The following is a 17,007-nucleotide window of genomic DNA, read 5'->3' as shown; positions in this document are numbered from 1 at the left end:
AATTTGAGACGAGATGGAAAGGGAATGCTTTTGTTCATTTTAGTTTGCTAAAAAACTCAATGGCCATACCAACCCTGTATGCACCTTTATGTCTATGAAGAGACCCTCCATGGGTCTGTATGGGTTGTGAACAGTCAACTGAAAGTTCAGCTGCTGCATGACAAGAAGCTCATGACTCAGGATCAATTCAGCCATTTTCTCCTGCTCCTCGGGTCGAAGGTTACCACAGAACTGTGAGATGGAGACATTAAACTCCTCCACCTTACAGGCAAGGTACACACATGTCAACCTGTAACACAATGGAAATCTAACTTGAGTACTGCAGCCTGAAATTGAAATAAATAAGCCTAAATTTTCTTTTTTCTTTCAAATTGACCATTATTTTTTTCTTATCGTACTATATTTGTTGTTCTGAGATAAATAATTTTAAAATGTTATTTCCATCCAAATTATCATTTAATACACATTTTATGTATGCATTTTTAATCTTCTGGATGTTACCACACACGTCCAGGGGCCCGTTGCAGAAAGAGTTGCGTTTAAACGCAAGCCAAGAAATCAATCGCAAGTCCCAAATGCGCGCTATTGATTGGTTGAAAATCAAGTTGCGCTTGATTTTTAGAGTTGCGATTGATTGCAACTCTCTCTGCAACGGGCCACAGGTCAGGGAGGGGAGAGGGAGCCTGTGGGCTATAGTATTGATTTTACTTTTTTCTTTCATAGGCAACCTGGACTAGTACCGCAGACAACACTCTTCATTCTGTCATTGTACACACGTAAATTTATTTGTACATTGATCTTGGATGAAAGGCCAAATACAAATAAAGATAGGAGAGACATTCTTTTGCATAATATCGCACTTATTGTAGTCCCACATGACATGTAGACCAAGTGTGACATCAACTGAAAATGATCTTTCATAGTCGAGAAAGAAGGTAACTTCACTTTCTTGACAGTATCCAACTAAATCAAAACAATTTCAAGGACGTATAGAAAATAGATGGGCATTGCATGGATGTAAAGATGTGAAATAGGAAATTTAAGGAACTTTGGGGGATGTTAAATGTGAAATTCAAGCATCATTTTGGGAAGGGTTTTTTGTCTTTTATTTTAACCCCCGCCTGGGTAAATGTGTCAGCCCATTTATTAACAGCATTTAAACGTTTTCCAAGTTAAACATAATGGATCAGGCCAAGGGGGAAGTCATAAAACTGGGGATATGCCTTTAAAATCATTTTGCCCTTCTGAAAAAAGCTATATTCCAGAAACCTTGTAATAACCAAAGTCCAGAAATTGCAACAGATGTTGAAAATGTGATTATGTTACAACTAAAAAGAAATAAAGAACAAAAGCAATGATCGTTATACAACACACAAACAAGTGGAATGCCTCTGGCCGTCTCACCTGCATCACGCGGTTCAATATAGCAGCAGTGCTGAATTTGAAAACTACTCTAACTCGCACAAGATGTTCAGTGATACATGGTTACTCTTATGTCCACTTTTTATGAACTAGACCAATAAACTTACAGAGATATGATGGTTATTCAACAAAAAAACCCAACATGGCCAAAGTTCATTGACCTTACATGACCTTTGACCTTGATCATGTGACCTGAAACTCGCACAGGATGTTCAGTGATACTTGATTACTCTTATGTCCAAGTTTCATGAATCAGATCCATAAACTTTCAAAGTTATGATGGTAATTCAACAGATACACCCAATTCGGCCAAAGTTCATTGACCTTTGACCTTGGTCATGTGACCTGAAATGCGCGCAGGATGTTCAGTGATACTTGATTACTCTAATGTCCAAGTTTAACGAACTAGACCAATTAACTTTCAAAGTTATGATGGTAATTCAACAGATACCCCCAATTTGGCCAAAGTTCATTGACCCTAAATGACGTTTGACCTTAATCATGAGACCTGAAACTTGCACAAAATGTTCAGTGATGCTTGATTACTATTATGTCCAAGTTTGATGAATCAGATCCACATACCTTCTAAGTTATGATAACATTTCAAAAACTTAACCTCAGGTTAAGAATTTGATGTTGATTCCTCCAACATGGTCTAAGTTCGTTGACCCTAAATGACCTCTGACCTTGGTCATGTGACATGAAACTCTGATAGGATGTTCAATAATACTTGATTAACCTTATGGCCAAGTTTCATGAACTAGGTCCATATACTTTCTAAGTTATGATGTCATTTCAAAAACTTAACCTCAGGTTAAGATTTGATGTTGACGCCGCCGCCGTCGGAAAAGGGGCGCCTATAGTCTCACTCTGCTATGCAGGTGAGACAAAAAAAAACTGCATTAGAAAAGGAAACTGTACAAACTGGCATCTTGTTTCATAACAAATCAAGGGACCTCAATCAAATTACTTCTTTCTACTCTCTATATCCAATTTTCCAGAGCTCCTCTCTCCATAACATTTAAAGACTGATTTACACATTGACTTATTTATTAAATGAAGCAGATAGTCTTTGTTTTCAAATATTTTATCAACACTTACATAATGTATTTGGGATGGTAGTCCATAGCTGTATTATAAATGTAGAACCTCTTGAAATAGGCACATGATGTCCCCTGTACATAAGTGAGAGACAAATACTATCCATGTAAACAAAATAATTATAGATTAGGTGAAATGCTACATGCCCCCTCCAGACTTCGTCAGTAGCAAACAGCAAAATATAGAATAATAATTTTTTTTGCCAAACTCAAGTAGTCACAATGATCAGTGATTTCATAAGATTGTATTTCCATTCAATCTACATCATATCATTTTTATCATAATATCATAAATCTTCATATTATCATAAACCTATATCTGGTAACTTTTGACTATGGAAAATGCACACAAACAAGAGTATAGCCAAGATGAATAGAATATACACATTTACAAATACAATAACAAATACAACAGAATAGCAAGATCAAATCACATAGGTAACTCAAAATAAAATATATCATACAAATCAAATTAAAAATACAACCAAGTATAAAATAAAATAAAATAAATGAGACCTATAGGCATATAAAGAAATATTCAGCGAGTATCTTGGCAAGTAAAGATTATAAGATGTATTTCAGAAATATTTACATAATAATTTTGATGTCGGGAAAAGATAGATAACAAATTATTATAATTACTGAGCATCATTTTTCTACACTCATTTAGCACTTGTTGCTTTTATTTGTTGTTTTTACCAATATAACATTTGGAAAAGAAATTGTTGGATCAATCTAAATCTATTCTGATCCAATGTCCCTCACTGGGAATTGTTAACTACACTACCAGCATTTATTAAGGCACTGTTGAAGTACACACTTCACAGAATCCATGCAGTGAAGGGCACAGCAGAGAGTACTTGTTTTTACTTGCACGCTGTAAGCAATTTTTTATCGCATGATGTACATACACTTACACTCTGCACTTCACCAGTACGACAATACACCAGACAGTGGCCTGTACTGTTTACAGAAGAAGAAGAGTATTCACAAGCTTCTCATATTTAAAGTTTACTATGCACAAAATACCTTTCTTCCAAAAAAAAATACTTCCTGTCATTTATACTATAAATTCATGCATAAACTATGACAAGAAAATGAAATACTAGTAGTGATGAAAAGCTAAACAACTAAATGATTGTTCATACATCAAAACCACATTGTTCGCTATTTACAGATAAGCGGCTATTATCTAGGGTTAAAGGACAAGTCCACCCCAACGTAAAGTTAATTTGAATAAAAAGAGAAAAATCAAACAAGCATAACACTGAAAATTTCATCAAAATCGGATTTAAAATAAGAAAGTTATGGCATTTCAAAGTTTTGCTTAATTTCACAAAATAGTTACATGCACATTCTGGTTGGTATGCAAATCAAGGAACTGATGACATCACTCACTCACTATTTCTTTTGTATTTCATTATATAAAATATTCTAATTTTTTCATTGTGCGGTGAAACAAAGTTGTATTTCTTCCTGAACATGTGGAATTACCATTGTTCAACATTTTATGATTCAGTCAAGTTGGTCCTTATTGTCAAATCTGTAAAAATTGAAATATTGTATAATTCAAACAATAAAAAACAAAAGAAATAGTGAGTGACGGACATCATTGATTCTCTCATTCACATGTGACTAAATTGTGCATATAACTATTTCGTGAAAAATAAGCGAAACTTTAAAATGTCACAACTTTCTTATTTTACATCCAAATTTGATGAAATTTTCAGCATAATCTGATTTTTCCCTATCAATTCAAATCAACATTTTTCTGGGATGGACTTGGCCTTTAAAAGCAGAAGTATATATTAATTGAAATGTTCCATAAAACACTTAATATTGCTTACCACCACAGCAGGAGGCACAGGGGGTTGAAACTTCTTACAAAAATCTCGAAGAAGAAACTCATATGATTCACAAAGTGTCCTCTCCTCTCCTTCACTCAAGAAGAAAGTGGTTGGATCTTTACCCTGCAAAGAGTGTGTAAAGATAATTATAACTGCTTATTTTTTCATCCATTTTTCAGGCACAGAATGGTCTGAAAATGTATAAATTCTTATCATTGTTTCTTAAGTTTGTTTGTTAGCATCTAAAGGACCTGTTGAATCAGAAATACATAAAAATAACACAGGGAACTATACATTCTCAAATGTTAAATTCCAATTTTCACAAAGAAACATCCAATGAATGAAAATAATAGTCCCTGCAGTTTTCTTAGATTGGAATGTTATATAATACAATTCCCAATATTCCCCAAAAGGTTTACATGAGCTTTGATGCAGTAAAAAAAACATAAAGGATTGTCATAAGGGGCAGATCCAGGATTTTCCAAAGGGGGGGGCACATTTTTCCTTGGAAAATTTGACAAGCAGGCAAACCCCCCCCAGACTTTCACAAAAATATGAAGGTTACTTTTCCCACATAAAATATGATAACCCCCCCTCCCACCATCCCCATAAAAAAGGTCCTCACTTGTGAATGAATATATTCCCATTCAAAATATTTGCCGTGCCTCTTTAAGTGGGGGAAGGGGGCACACTTGTGTATGAACAACATATTACATTAAAAATATTGGCTACAACTCTCAAAAGGGGAGTCATAGGCTGGATGTGCCTCGCCCCCCCACCTAGATCCGCTGACTGTCATTAATGCCCAAGAAAACAATATTAAATAATGAACTACAGTCCACCCTCTCTTATCCAGCCTCCCCTTATCCGAATCTCTCTATTATCCAAACGTACACTTGCTAAGATTTCTTCTCCTTTTTTTGTCAATCTTGTACGTGGGGAAATGAGCTTTCAATCTAAACTCAAAACTCACTTTGATTACATACATTTTCCAATATAGTCTACCTACAACCACATTATTTTTTATGAAAATATCTTGCCCAAATCACTGAAAGAACTTAAACATGATAAATTTCCAGTAAATCAGGTCCAGCACAACCATTTTATCACATTCTCTTTTATTTTTCGGAAAAAACAACCCGTCTCACTAGCTAGCGCTAAGGGCCTCCATAGAGACAGTGCCATCTATTATGTTTGAGCCTACAGTCATAACAATGGCTGGCTTTGCGAAGCTGCGATGCTCGCTGCGATGATCAAATTTAAAACTTAGTTTCATCGAGTCATTCTTTTTCTTTCAAGGTATGTAATTTGCAATGACACTGCAGGGAATACTGTCTGTGTATGCCCACTACAACAGATTACGTGTAGCTACCATAAGGAAGGCTGTTCATTGTATCTAATATTCAGTTTCCCAGATCCGGATAAATCCCTTATCTGGATTGGTGCTGGTCCCAAGTCTCAACGTGTCCGGATAAGAGAGGTTGGTCTGTACTATGTAATTCACCTCAACTCCATGTATGTTAAATTCATTTCACCTTGTGATGTATTTGTGACAAGTCCCGGGGGGGGGGCCACTTCCATTGAAGAGTGGATACCATGCGCGACCATGGAGTCTCGAAAAGCACCCTAAACACGTATTTTCCATATTCTGAAAATGCACCCCTTAACGAGTATTGGCATCTGAAACCCTACCCTTCACAAGTATTGGAAATAAAACGATACTCTTGGCAAGTATTCCCTGAAATGATCCCCTAAACAAGTACAGCGGTTTTACCTTTACACACCATTTGGCTTAGTACGGCCCCAACTTCTACACCTCGCGCAAATTGGACTCTAAACACGTAGTGTTGGGGGGAAAGGACATCCTTTATAAAACATTTTAATTTTGTTTTATCATCCCTGCAAATTTGACCCTAAACATGAAGCTTTCCTAGCGAAATAGATACCCTTTTTTAATTATTTTTTGTGTTTTTGACACCCTTATCACGTTACGTACGTAACGTGCCCTATCTTGAAAAAGACGTCCTTTTTACGTTTTTTTGACACGCATGATATCCACCCGTCAACATAGGTGGCCCACCCGGGGACAAGTCTCACCTGAGATTTGGATTGATGTTCCTCCCTGTACCTTTGGTTGGAAGCCGACCGTTTCTCGTTCAGTTCTTCCTGGGATGAGAATGTCCATGCTCTCAGTTGAGTGCTGGTATGATACATCTTCAAATAAATCCTGATCAAAATTATGACTCGTCTCGACTAGTCTGAGAGAGCGCAAAACATAAGAAAAAAAGAGAGAGAGATGAGAAAGAACAAGATAGCAACCAATGAAATTATTCTCCCCTCACATTTCATTGCCAAAATGATAAAAATTTTATTTGTGTAAAACTAGATTCAGCTAGACATTATGTACATAAATCCACAATTTAGGAGGGGAAAGTAAGGAGGTGCAACAAGCTAATCCTACTTCCACTTCAATGATTGTGTAATTTAGTAATGTATTCAATTTTTTTCATTTCTTGTGACATTTGTAGACATTTACCATACAGGTAAAAGAAAGTAGTTGCAGGAAAAAATATTTCATGAGAATGCATTTAAAATTAGGTTGTCACCATATTATCATTGATCTCGATCTTGTACATCAAAGTAAACTTAACTTTATGAATTCATGAAATCTTAGCTCAAAACCAACAATTCTGATGATATTAAACACAGACTAGAAATTTGACGTGTCCCAAGCAGGACACAGATGCACCCGTTTAACGCGATCAGAAATTCATTCAATATGACTGAACTTAATATCGTGCAGAAACCAATATGCATATGAACAAATTTTAGACCTTTGAAACCAATGTGCATAAGCTGTGACCTTTGACCTGCAGACTCCTATTCGAACTTAGCCTGTATTTTGGGGTCATCTACTTACACACCAAAAATGTTTCAAATCCATCAAATATTTTTCGAGTTAGTGCGCGGAAACAAATTTGCATATTTTATGAGCTGTGACCTTTGACCTGCAGACTCCTATTCGAACTTAGCCTGTATTTTGGTGTCATCTACCTACACACCAAAATGTTTAAAATCCATCAAATATTTTTCAAGTTAGTGCGCGGAAACCAATTCGCATGTTTAACGAGCTGTTACCTTTGACCTGCAGACTCCGATTCAAACTTAGCCTGTATTTTGGTGTCATCTACCTACACACCAAAAATGTTTAAAATCCATTAAATATTTTTTGAGTTAGTGCATGGAAACCAATTCGCAGATTTAATGAGCTGTGACCTTTGATCTGCGGACTCCAATTTCAAACTTCGCCTGTATTTTGGTGTCATCTACCTACACAACAAAATTTTTAAAAATTTGAATATTTTTCGAGTTATTACGCAGAAACCAACTCGCATATTTAATGAGCTGTGAGCTGCGGACTCCGATTTGGAACTTACCCGGTATTTTGGTGTCCTCTTCCTACACACCCAAAATTTTTAAATCCAAAAAAATGTTTTTTGATTTATTGCATGGAAACGAAGTGGGGGGACAGACAGACGCAACGCTTAAGGATATTCCACAGTTGTTTGTAGTCATCATGATCTGCGTATAATTTACACTCTGCGCGCTCAGTGATGTCACAATAAATGAACTGGATATTAATCAGCTGTAGGTATTGTGAGCTGATTTTTCTCCTTATCTGCACTAACTGCAGATCTGATGTGTTATTTTATGAAGCTAATAAACTGGAATTGTTCCAAGGACCATTTTTTTAAAAAGCCTCTACAATTTCAATATATTTTTCTCTGTAGTGCTGCAAAGTATGACAAATATGACCCCGAGTTTGAATAAATGGTAAAGTGGGTCAGAATTTTTCCACACATAGATACAAAGCTTTTGGCGCATTTTGGGGCGTTTTAAGAAGCACATTTGCTCTAATAAGAGTGCCGATAGTTTGAAAACAAGCACATGAACCCATATGTTTTAATGTTTGCACCTCTTATATATACCTTCCTCTACAACTTTGCAAAGTTTGGTGGAAATGACATCGGTTTTTAATAAAGTGCAGCATTTCTTTTACTTCTGAAGTTTGTTATTGAAATTTGAATTTTTTGAGGTTGAGTATTTGTTATCTTTCCCGCAATTTCTAAGAACTGAGGGTGTTTTTAGACTTAAATGAGCAAACCATTGAAAGCAATATAAATAAATTATCCATCTTAAGGATACAATTACTTATCATATTGCAAAATTTGATGAGATTTTCATGGATTTTGAGTCAAAATTTTTGACTGAGTAATAGAGCTTTAAACTTATTGTTGTGATCTCATGAGGTTTAAAAAATGCCAAATTTTTGTTAATGTGCAATTTTTAAGAACATCCATTTGGGTTAAATTTGATTTATTTTGAAGCTCTATAGCAAAAATCCAAGCACATGGACCCATCTTAATTTTTGCATATTTGGAACATTTAGGTGCTAAAGTATCTATGTGCAAAGTACGATGAAAATGACATGGATTTTCAATGTTTGTGAGAAAGAATATGGAACCATTCACATTTTAGAATATTTGGGGCGTTGTGGCGTGCGCCTGTAATCCAAGCTATGTGGGGAAGTTACAAATTGATGCAGAGGTTCGAGACCTGATCACGTCTTTCTGATAGTGAAGTAAAAGGGAAAAGGGTAAATAATCATATCTGATTGAAACACTTCTGACAAAACTCAAATGCACACACACACATTTAGAGGGTATTAACAGGCTCTTGCTTGTTTTCGGCATATTTTGGGCTGTTTCAAGCCAACTCGCAAGTCTTTGGACACTGATAATTTGAAAACGATCACATCATCATCATCCGTAAAAGTACAGTCCACCAGGTTATTGTATCATCGTACTTTCAATCGTACTTATTGTACCATAGAATTCAACCGCGTAGCCAGGATTTCATTTTGGAGGGGGCGGTAAATGCACGCAAAGCGTGCCAACACTTACAGAGCGCGCAAAGCGCGTTCCCTAGGGGGTGGGTGCAGGGAGGGGGAGTTCCCCCCTCCTGCGCGAAGCGCGAAGCTTTTGGTGATTCATAAATTTAAATGAAAAGGAGCCATCTCTCTTGTCTCTAGTACCTATATCAGTTCCAATTCAGTTGACGATTTTGAACCTTGTTTTCTAAGTGATTATGAACGCACAAAAAAGGAATACAATGGAGGAAATTAAAATACTAATAACTCCGCGCGAAGCGCCGAAGCTAAAGCGTTTTATCATTTTTTCCATGGAAATGGTCCCGAGAAAAGGGTATTCTCAAAGATATATTGAATACTTCTCTTGGAAAGATCAGAATTGATTACAAACAATTTAGCGACAGCGCATATCTTTAACTCGCAAAACAGAAGAAAAGAAATGTATTTGTCGGGAGGAAGATATTCCTTCCCGCGCAGAGCAATGAAACTCTGAAATTTCAAAGGGCGGAAGTTTCATCAAATGCAGGTATCTTGTATCCCATCGGCTCTATTTCAATTGATTTTCTACGAGTATTGAACTTCATTACAAGGAAAATAGTGCGCAAAAAGTTGAAACTTCTGTGATTTATTGAAATTATATAAAAAAGGATGCCTAATTTCTTTGACTTATCCTGAAGCACTTCATTTTGAATCAAAGGAACGTAAGTGTCTACAAGATCCTTTTCAGCAGCTACTGACTTCACTTCTTGTTCCAGCATATAAAATTTTGCTTCTGGATTATTCCTTCCGATGTGTAGAACTTTACATTTACTACTGTTGAACGGTAACTGCCATTTCTCTGACCATAATTGTAGTCTATCCAGGTCCTCTTGCAGATCTTTGATCTGTGATAAGTCACTCACTATATTGTAAAGTTTGGTGTCGTCAGCAAATAAAGCAACATTACTCTTGTTGACAGCAGATGATAGGTCATTGATAAAGACTAGGAAGAGAACAGGTCCGAGAACGCTCCCTTGCGGTATTCCGCTTGATACTGGAGACCATGGAGATAGTTCCCTATTTACTCGTACTCGCTGAACTCTTCCTGTCAGAAATTCTCTCATCCAGATAAGAAGTTGGCCCGTAATTCCGTGTCCCTCTAATTTACGTAGCAGTCTTTCGTGGGGAACACTGTCAAATGCTTTGCGAAAATCTAAGTACAAAACATCGATTGGCTTCCCTTCATCAAGCATTTGTGTCCATTCTTCAAGCACATACAAAAGCTGTGTGGAACATGACCATCCTGGGATGAATCCATGTTGGTTATAATACAACAATTGATTATTTTGCAAATGATCCACTACAGCATTCCTCACGATCTTTTCCATTAGTTTTCCTGCAATCGATGTAAGACTCACCGGTCTATAGTTAGAAATCTGTGTTCTATTTCCTTTCTTGGGAAGAGGAATTACATCTCCCTTTTTCCAATCAGCTGGAATTTTACCTTCATGCATTGACTTGTTGAATATGATAGATAGTGGTTCTGCAATAACTTCACCCAACTCCTTCAGCACTTTAGGATGGATCCCATCTGGGCCGGCTGATTTATTCACATTCAAGTTTTTGATCATTTTTATCACATCTGATAATTCAAATCTTAGCTTTTCCATACAAGATATATCAACATCTAATCCAGTCACATAATCTGGAAAGTTTTGTAAGTCTTCAACAGTAAATACTTCACAAAAATATTTGTTAAGGACATCTGCCTTTTCCTTATCGGTTTCTACTAGAGATCCATCATCTCTTCTAAGACTTCCTGTCTGACTTCTACCTTTGATCTTGCTATTTGCGTACCTCCAAAAAGCCTTAGGATTAAAGTTGATACTTTCCACTAGGTCATCTTCAAAGTTACGACTGGCTGTTCTTGTTGCCTTTCTTAGCTCATTCCTTGCCTTTTTATATGAATTTAAGTCTGCTTGTCTCTCGTCTTCGTTTCTATAATCACTTTTGGTATAGCGCTTCCAGGTTCGTGCTTTTTTCTTAGAAAGTTTCAGGATTGGTTTAGTAATATATATGTTCCGTCTTGTCTTTACTACATTGTCTCATTGGAACATACTTTTTGACAAGAACTTCCATTTTATCTCGCAGCAAATTCCATGCTCGATAACAATCAAGTAATTCAAGTTCATCCTCCCAATTGATAGATTCAAGAGAAAGTTTCATAGATTCATAGTCTCCTTTCTGAAATATCATACGAGTTTCTTTTGTTTCTAACATTTTCAGGTCATTATTTACATTCAATTGGGCAAATAAGCATACATGATCACTAAGTCCTAGTGGTGGAAGATACTGCAGTACAGTAACTATGGTGTCAGTGTTAGCAAGCATTAAGTCCAAAGTATTGGACTTCTGTCCGCTTCTATGACGTGTTGGTTCCAATACATGTTGTATAAGAAATGATTCTCGAGTAGCAGTTAGTAACATGTTTGAAGGATGATTGGGCGATGCTTTCACATATGACTTCTCCCAGTCTACTTCGGGATAATTAAAATCTCAGTGATCAATAAGTACTTTTCTCCATTCTCACTGGCTGCTTTAATAAGATCACAGTTTCCTGTTATTTTCATTCGAACTTGATGGACTCCTGTAGATACATCCCACTAACAATCTATCTTTTCCAGTTAGCTGGATTGAACACCATATGGATTCGGTAAAGTCTACAGAAAAGGAAACTTCATGGGCATTTAGTCTATTACTAATATATACTACCACTCCACGAAGGCTGGATTCCCGAACAATATTTGTAAATGTCTGAAATCCCTCTAGTCTTAACACTTCCGGGGTGGCTTGAACAAACTTGATTTTGGTGCTACTTCACATATCATAATCAAATCTGGCTTTTGCACTCCAATCACAATGAGTAAATTTTCCATTTTGTTTAATAACGAGTCAGAATTCGTGTATAGCACTTTCAAATTGTTTCGGTTGAGTTGTGTGCCATTATTCACTTGTTCTCCAGTAGTACCCTTGAGTCATACTGTTTTAGGAGCCCCACCAACTGCTCCAAATGTGCCATCTATCTCAATATCACTATCACTAACTTCGTCGCTAGATGTTGGAGATGAATTACTCACAGTTTCCTTGAGATTTTCACCTTGATGGGCTGATTTTGCTCTATCGTCTTTTATGAAGTCCTTCTTTCTCCATCGTGATACTATCTTACCATGTCGTATCATCAGGTTATGTTCGCCTTGATCTCTCCTTGCCCTCAGTTCTTGGTGTAGCTTCCAGCTCTCTTCGCGCTGCTGCTTCGTCATGTCAGGAGCAATGTAAGTGTTTCTCCATCTTTCATTCTCACGCAAGTTCCTAGATGCTGCTAGAATGTCCCTCTTCATGCTCTCGTTTTCCAAGTGTACAAGCAGAACTCTTGCTTTATCCTTATCTTGCCTTTGGCCTCCAAGGCGAATAGCCTTATTAATGATGACATCTTTCACTTTGAGGCTATTTGTGACAATGTCTGTAATGAGTTTCTTGTCTTCAGCTACCCTATCTGGGATCTGAACTTGTTTCGATTCCGGTACATTGTAGAATACAATATTATTTTTCCTTCGCTCTCTGTCAACCAGTTCTTCCATCGTGATCATGCTTACAACACTCTCAATGCCACCATGTGTCAACGTGGTCAATATTTTCACTGTTTTTGTCATATCTTGTAGATCTTTTATCAGTTTCTAGATCTGACCTCTGGAGTATAGTTACTCTTTGCCTTGTTTGACCTGAACCATCATTAGCCCTTGCTTGCTTACTTCTGCATAGGATTTTTTCACCTGTTTTAGACCATCATCAACCATTTCTTTCATTGTCTATTGAGCATTTTGTAAGATTTTCCCAACAGCTTCACCCAATTCTTTTTCCACATTACTACACAAGATTGTTGTTGTCTTTTTATTTTTCACTTTTAGCTTTGCTGCGTCAATTGCTTCCTTTTCGCAATCAACACAGAACCAATGTGCTCTGTTTAATTCATTTGTGAAGAAATGGTACATATCAAGAAGAAATGGTACACAGAGATGCCAAGTTCAAAAAAATGTTATGCATGAGATTTTCATGACTTGGCGTCTCTGCGCGTGCGCGGCCAGTACTTACACTCGTACATTGCGAAAAGGCGCGCGCGCATGAGATATGGGCTTCATCATGACATTGATCCATACTACAAAACCATGCGATGCACGCACGCGATTCATCGTATCACGTAATAGCTGTGCGCTGACTGCACTCTCGATTCGTCTCGCGTGCCGGGCTAGACCTGAAGGCGGTCGGTCAGTCGAATAATCTAGCAAATAATGCTACTTTTTCTCTATTTTTTCTGTCGGGTTCCGATGCGTGAGAAAAATGGGTGCCATGCGTGAGATCGTGAGACGGACCCTGAATGCGTGAGTCTCACGCACAATGCGTGAGACTTGGTTACTTGGTAGCTCTGGCCTGGGACTGGGTACATTATGATAGTGTTACTGTTAATTCTCTTAGTCTTAACTGATCTTTTCATGACAATGGATTCTAAAATCTAAAAAAAATAAAGCCTCATTGGAGACCCAAGGCCAAGCTATTACTTTAAAGCATTTCAGAAAGGTAGAAATGCTATTTCACCTGAGATTGTAGACCAAAAGCTTCAGTCTCTGTATTTTGGTTGTTCTGCTGAACTGCGTTGGCTCACTAGTAAAATGTCAGAAATTGTTGAATAAATCCCCAGAAACGACGGTTATTGCTGTCTACTGAGATTGATACTCCCACTACGCCAACGGCATTATTATGACGGGGGAGCTTCCCGGCCGGCCCGGTCGCGGGAGCTCCGGCCCTTGGTTAGCTCGAATTCAGCCTGACGGTACCAAGTCAACGACCGCTTAGCCTGGCTCAGCATCCTCTCTTTTCTCATTCTCGACATAAGGGTATGTTACTATATCATATTGATGGACACCTTTATTTCAGTGCTTTAAAAGCTATTCCAAATATTATGAATATGGCAAAATTCTTTGATATTTACCAGCCGATTATATCGCCCTCGTCGCATGAGCCCCTATCTTGTTATGCAGAGTTGATGCGGGCGCCCTCTATGTATGGCCCGGGATGCAACATTATACCAAACATGCTGACAAGATCGAGACGCGCATCGGGTGACGATCGGGTGTGACGATAAAAGCAAGTCCACCGGCTCAGAAAAAATGTTGACTTGAATCAATAGAGAAAATAAGACGAGCATAGTGCTGAAAATTTCATCAAAATCAGATGTAAAATAAAAAAATTATGACATTTTAAAGTTTCGCTTATTTTTCACAAAATAGTTATGCACAATGAAAGAATCGATAATGTCCCTCACTCTACATTTCTTTTAATTGTTTGTTTTTCAATGTTTCAATTTTTACAAATTTGACAAGAAAGATCAACTTGACTGAACCATAAAACGTTAAACAATGATAATTCCACATGTTCAAGGCGAAATAAAACTCTGTTTCACAGGACAATGGGGGAAATGAGAATATTTCACATTTCATGTAATAAAATACAAAAGAAATAGCGGGAGTGAGTGAACTAGTGAGTGATGGGGTCTCACGTACGTTCATATACTGTAGTGCATGGACAGCCCCGGGAGAAAGATCTCGAAACTAAAAAAATTTCTTTACTTTTCAAGTCGCTTTTATGATCAATGAACATCATGTGCGACATACATGTGATATTGAAATCTCAAACATGTAGATTTATATTTAATCTCTTATAGGGCCTTACGGTGGCCCCGGCCTGGTCAGGGCCCCTGCATGTTCGTCGATAGGATTTATTTTGTGTGGGCCTTTTTTGTAGATTTGTTATTTCTCCTTTTCAGAGGATATGACCCGTATATTGCTTTGATACGTATTGTCTATAGGTAGAAATCAGTATTAAACAGCCAATAAAGAGTATTGAGCTAGGATTATCTATTAACAATAAAAATCCGGTGGCTGAGCTACTAGTAGCCGACACCTGACGTCGAGTATACAGATTCCCAGTAGCGGACCGTGACCCGGTGAAGACAAAGCATTGGGGGGGCTGCATTGTTTGTGAACAATGCCGTGCCCCCCCATGCTTTGTCTCCTCGTGGTCACGGTCCGCCACTGCAGATTCCTGCATGTAAGTTGGGATGTATTTGTTCTCCACGACGGAAATAAACTTCATTTCCGTGATTTTCCCCCCATCCCACACCCACACACTGCCACAAAAACACAACAAAGAAACACACCCATACAAATACAAAGTGGGGAAGTATACATGTTACATTATTTTTTTCAAGGAAAACAAAATTATAGCAGTTGTTACAAGAAAACAACATGTTTTAACTATGTTTAATGATAAGAACAGACTTAATTGACAAAATAAATAGTGCGTGGGTGAAAGGAGCGAAGTTAATAAGAAAAATGGAAAGTTGAAATCGAAGCAAGGTTATAAAACGGTTCAGTGTAAATATGGCAGAGGAAAAAAATCTAAGTTCTTTCTGCACTGTGGAATAGCCTTCCTGAAGACATAAAAAAAATGTACCTCTCTGTCGAAACTTTCAAAAATCTAAAAACTTTGCTATTTAACTCTTAGCTCTATGCGCCTTGAGCACTGTACAGAGTGGATTAGGCGCTTTACAAGTCTCATTATTATTATTATAACAGATTAAAAGATACTGCACATAGCAGGCTGTAAATAAATGTATATATATAGGAGCTCATTTGCAAACTAGCAAAAGGGGTTAGGTCAATTTTTCATCAAATTTCATTTGTGCATATAATTGTTTTGTGAATAATAACCGAAATTTTAAAATGGCATAACTTATTTATTTCACATCCGATTTTTGGGGTGGGTACGGATTTTTATGTCTCAATAATGTATAGATTTCGTCTAGTAGCTCTGTAAGATGATAACAAAGAAAAGTTGTAATTCCCATTAAAAAGTGAACTAAAATAGCAAAGAAGAATCACTTAGGTCCATTTCAGTTTAGTTGCAAAAGGGGTTAGGTCCACACAAATTTTTTTTGGAAAAGAATATCTTTAAAAATATGAAGACAGGGAGATTTCTTTTATACCCAATTTTAGGTTCTTGTGGTAGGGTATCGTGACAATTTAGTTTCGCATAAGAATATTGCAATATGGGAGAGTTAAAAAATGATTTTCATGGAGTGGACCTAACCCCTTTTGCAACCAAATTCTTCTGAAATACTCATTTGTCAAAAGGAGTTAGGTCAATTTTTCATAAATATTGTATTGTTTTCTGTATTCATTTCAGTTTGCTCGCAAAAGGGGTTAGGTCCGCAATGATGATTAACAAAAACACATAAAAAAATGAAGAAAGGTAGATTTCTTTCATACCCAATCTTATGTTCACATGATAGAGTACATCGACAAATTGGTTTCTCATAAGAACATTGCAATAAGGGAGAATAAACATGTTTTTCTCGGAATGGTCCAAAGTGGACCATTTTATATATATATATATATAATTTCGGCGCGAACGGCGGCGGCCGAGATCAGAAGGGGGGGCCATCATGCCCCCCCCCCCCCCAGTCCTCGATAGATCTCAAATGCAAAATACCAAAGATAACAGTATACAACAACGATTGGTAATTTACCGCGTGCGGCACCTTACTTAGTCACGTGCTATGGTCACGTGATGGTCTCGGATCTTACATAATGGTCTTTCTAGATCTTTCTTAACT

At 37.2% G+C, this 17,007-nt stretch overlaps 1 protein-coding gene across 1 annotated transcript in view; it reads right to left on the bottom strand.

Annotated features, from left to right (window-relative positions):
• LOC121411174 (cyclin-H-like) overlaps positions 1-14,368 on the bottom strand; it is a 31,132-nt gene extending 16,764 nt beyond the window's left edge. The window contains exons 1-5 of the mRNA XM_041603738.1: positions 14,323-14,368; positions 6,467-6,627; positions 4,370-4,492; positions 2,524-2,597; positions 85-289 (exon numbers count right to left, since the gene is read on the bottom strand). Coding sequence (XP_041459672.1) covers positions 85-289; positions 2,524-2,597; positions 4,370-4,492; positions 6,467-6,583 — 519 coding nt within the window. The 5' untranslated portion in view covers positions 6,584-6,627; positions 14,323-14,368. The remainder of the gene's footprint in view (positions 1-84; positions 290-2,523; positions 2,598-4,369; positions 4,493-6,466; positions 6,628-14,322) is intronic.
• Between the last annotated feature and the right edge of the window lie 2,639 nt (positions 14,369-17,007).

Source organism: Lytechinus variegatus, chromosome 3, assembly GCF_018143015.1.
Source record: "Lytechinus variegatus isolate NC3 chromosome 3, Lvar_3.0, whole genome shotgun sequence".
Classification (NCBI taxonomy): domain Eukaryota; kingdom Metazoa; phylum Echinodermata; class Echinoidea; order Temnopleuroida; family Toxopneustidae; genus Lytechinus; species Lytechinus variegatus.
This window is presented reverse-complemented; position numbering and strand designations above follow the sequence as displayed.